Source organism: Palaemon carinicauda, unplaced genomic scaffold, assembly GCF_036898095.1.
Source record: "Palaemon carinicauda isolate YSFRI2023 unplaced genomic scaffold, ASM3689809v2 scaffold181, whole genome shotgun sequence".
Taxonomy (NCBI): Eukaryota; Metazoa; Arthropoda; class Malacostraca; order Decapoda; family Palaemonidae; genus Palaemon; species Palaemon carinicauda.
In genome coordinates this window covers 15,494-18,844 of record NW_027169381.1, presented here as the reverse complement: position 1 = coordinate 18,844, position 3,351 = coordinate 15,494, and the positions used below count along the sequence as shown (strand labels likewise).

The following is a 3,351-nucleotide window of genomic DNA, read 5'->3' as shown; positions in this document are numbered from 1 at the left end:
CCATAAATATCTGAATTTGGCGCTATTCTCATTTACAAGGCGATATTGTTGTTGTTCTTCTCGTGAATAAAGATGTAAATATGCTGTTTTTGGCAACCAATCGGCTAAATTTTCTACATGACTAGTAATTGGTTTATTTTTTTCCTTTTCCAATACAATTACATAATCTGTTTCTTGGATTTCTTCTAAGAAATCATTGTATGATCTGATTACACGCGAACATTCACAATTACCCTCTGGATTTAACACCAATGGAAATAGTTTTTGAGAGTTTAAACCATAAACTAAATACATACTATCGAATAGCATTTTACGGCCACCTTTTTCACAAATAACCTTACACTTGGTTGTTATCATTTCATGATAATAGAATATTATATATTTATCGCTTGGAATGTCATCACAAATCAAAATATTTTTATCAAGACCATACAAATAATTATGAACGTTTTTGAATAAATTAACTTTAATGGGATTCCGTACGTCGTCCATCGTAAGAATAACTGAAAACAAAAGATAATATATGTATATGTATATACAAATAAAACATAATATAAATAAACTAGAACAAAATCAAATGAAATATATAAATTTAAGAAAATTGAATATCTAAGAAAAAAGTAAACGCGAATTATGAATTTTTCAAATGAACGTGAAACAATAGCAGACATTCTCTGTTTCAAGAATTGTGATGAAAAAGAAATAGAAAACAGAAAAATTCTTATCCAAGAACCAACCACTAAAAAATATTAAAACAAGACACCAAGTGACAATAAACCACAACTTAAAAATTTAAAATATTATATATCAGTTACGAGAAAAGCAAAAAAAAATGATTTATTTATTCGTTACCCATTCCCATTCTCTGAAGGAGAATGAGATGTCTAACATAACATTGATTACAATTCTAATCACTATACTGAATTTTTTTTTCTTAGATATTCAATTTTCTTAAATGTATATATTTCATTTGATTTTGTTCTATTTTCTATATATTATTTTGTAATATAAGTTTATATATATATACATATATTTTCTGTTGTTTTCAGTTATTGTTACGATGGACGACGTACAGAATCCCATCAAAGTTAATTTATTCAAAAAAATTGATAATTTTTGGTATAATGATCTTGAAATTTTACTTTGTGATGACATTCCAAGCGATAAATATATAATATTCTATTACTCTAAAGTTAGGGATACTATTCGTAAAAACCGCCGTAGAATACCAATCGATAGTATATTTACAGTTTATGGTTTAAACACACAAAAACTATTTACATTGGTGTTAAATCCAGACGGTAATTGTGAATGTTTGCGTATAATCAGATCATACAATGATTTTTTAGAAGAAATCCAAGAAACAGATTATGTAATTGTATTGGAAAAGGAAAAAAATAAACCAATTACTACTCATATAGAAAATTTAGCCGATTGGTTGCCAAAAACAGCATATTTTCATCTTTATTCACGAGAAGAACAACAACAATATCGCCTTGTAAATGAGAATAGCGCCAAATTCAGATATTTATGGAATATTGATCATGACAAATTAAAAATTAAACAATTTGCCGACATGAAAATGGGTGATTATTTATTTTTAGATATTTATTTTTGTCCACCAAATAGAGAATATATTATAGAGGAAAACTTTGAAGTATATACAGAGGATGAAAATAATAGCGATAAATATTTTATTGTTAGAAGTTTGCCATAAGAAAATAGTAATGAACCCCGTGAATTTTTCAAGTATTATTTAATTCCAACTTGTCCGTGGAAAAGTATTTTGGAGGAAAACGAGTCTTATTTCAAAGAGAATTTTTATTTAAATGAAAATGTAATAAGAATAAAAAAAACAACAACGGGTACAATTATTACCAGAGGTCATCATAAACCCGATTTAATGCCTTAAAAAAACAATAATAGTAATAATCATTTAAAAATATTCATTATAGCCTTATCATTATAATTACTATCAACACCATGAAAATTTTTATGGTTTAATTTCAAAGTAAACGCGAATTATGAATTTTTCAAAATATATATATTTACAATTTGAAAGAAAAAGCGTGACACAAATGTTGTTATTTTATAGAGTTAATAAAATCCTATATAGGAATTTTATTAACTTTTGTAGTAAAGTTAATAAAATTATACTCAAAAGTTCATAAAATTGTAGTTTTTTGGGGATTTGAGTTTTGTCACGGTTTTTTTAAGAGTTTTTTTAAGAGAAAAATAATATTTTTCACGCTTCTTTTTTTTTTACTAATTTGATTAACTGAAATACACAATTGGTGGTTGACACACATTAAATTTTTTTGTGGCAAAAATATATATTCAAATATTTTTTTTTATTAAACAGGTTAATGTAACCTACTTGGTGGGGAAGCACACAATATATTGAACAATAAAAGGACAAAGGCGAGCCAACGGGGCTCATTTTACAATGAAGAGAATAAACGTAAAGAGATCCGTGGATAAGGAGCCCTCCGTCCTCAAAAAAATGAAGTACAATCTTCCTACGCCTTGACAATTTTTAAAGGAAAATTATTTTTCTCCACTACCCACTGCCGCAAAAGAATTTTACGACCCACTTTTATATTATGATGAATACCCTTTTTTGGGTTGTGAAAAAAATGAATACCCTTTTTTAGGTTGTGAAAAAAAACGGAGATTACAAAACTATACCCCCAACTTTGGTGAAAAAAACAGTAGTAACAAGTAAAAAGGAGGAAAAATATGAAGACTTGTGTGAGCTAGAGATTATTGACGACGATGATGAAGAAGAAGAAGAAGAAGAAGAAAGAATATCAAATGATAAGGCGGATATCGACAATGACGACGGCGACGACGATGATGAAAAAGAAGAAGAAGAAGAAGAAGAAGAAAGAAAATCAAATGATGAGGAGGATATCGACAATGACGACGGCGACGACGATGATGAAGAAGAAGAAGAAGAAGAAGAAGAAGAAGAAGAAGAAGAAGAAGAAAGAAAATCAAATGATAAGGTGGATATCGACAATGACGACGGCGACGACGATGATGAAGAAGAAAAAGAAAAAGACAACGAGAATTTTTTAACAAAAAAAACGGAGATTACAAAACTATAGCCCCCATTTTAGTGAAAAAAACAGTAGTAACCAGCGAAAAGGAGGAAAAATATGAAGACAATGATGATGATAAAGAAGATGGTGGTAAATATAATAATTTTTTGTTGGATTCAGAAATTTCGTCGACCCCACAGGATAACGATGAAAAAGAAGAAACAATAAATATGCACGAGAAGTTTCTAAAAATGAAACACCTTTTTTTCGATATATTTAATTTCACCTCAAAAAGGTGTTTTATCGG

At 28.3% G+C, this 3,351-nt stretch overlaps 1 protein-coding gene across 1 annotated transcript; it reads left to right on the top strand.

Moving 5' to 3' along the window:
- The first annotated feature begins 2,446 nt into the window (after positions 1–2,446).
- LOC137635830 (glutamic acid-rich protein-like) lies at positions 2,447–3,110 on the top strand. The gene is made up of 2 exons (XM_068368266.1): positions 2,447–2,461; positions 2,655–3,110. Exons 1-2 carry the CDS (start codon positions 2,447–2,449, stop codon positions 3,108–3,110), a joined length of 471 nt encoding a protein of 156 aa, XP_068224367.1.
- The last annotated feature ends 241 nt before the right edge of the window (positions 3,111–3,351 follow it).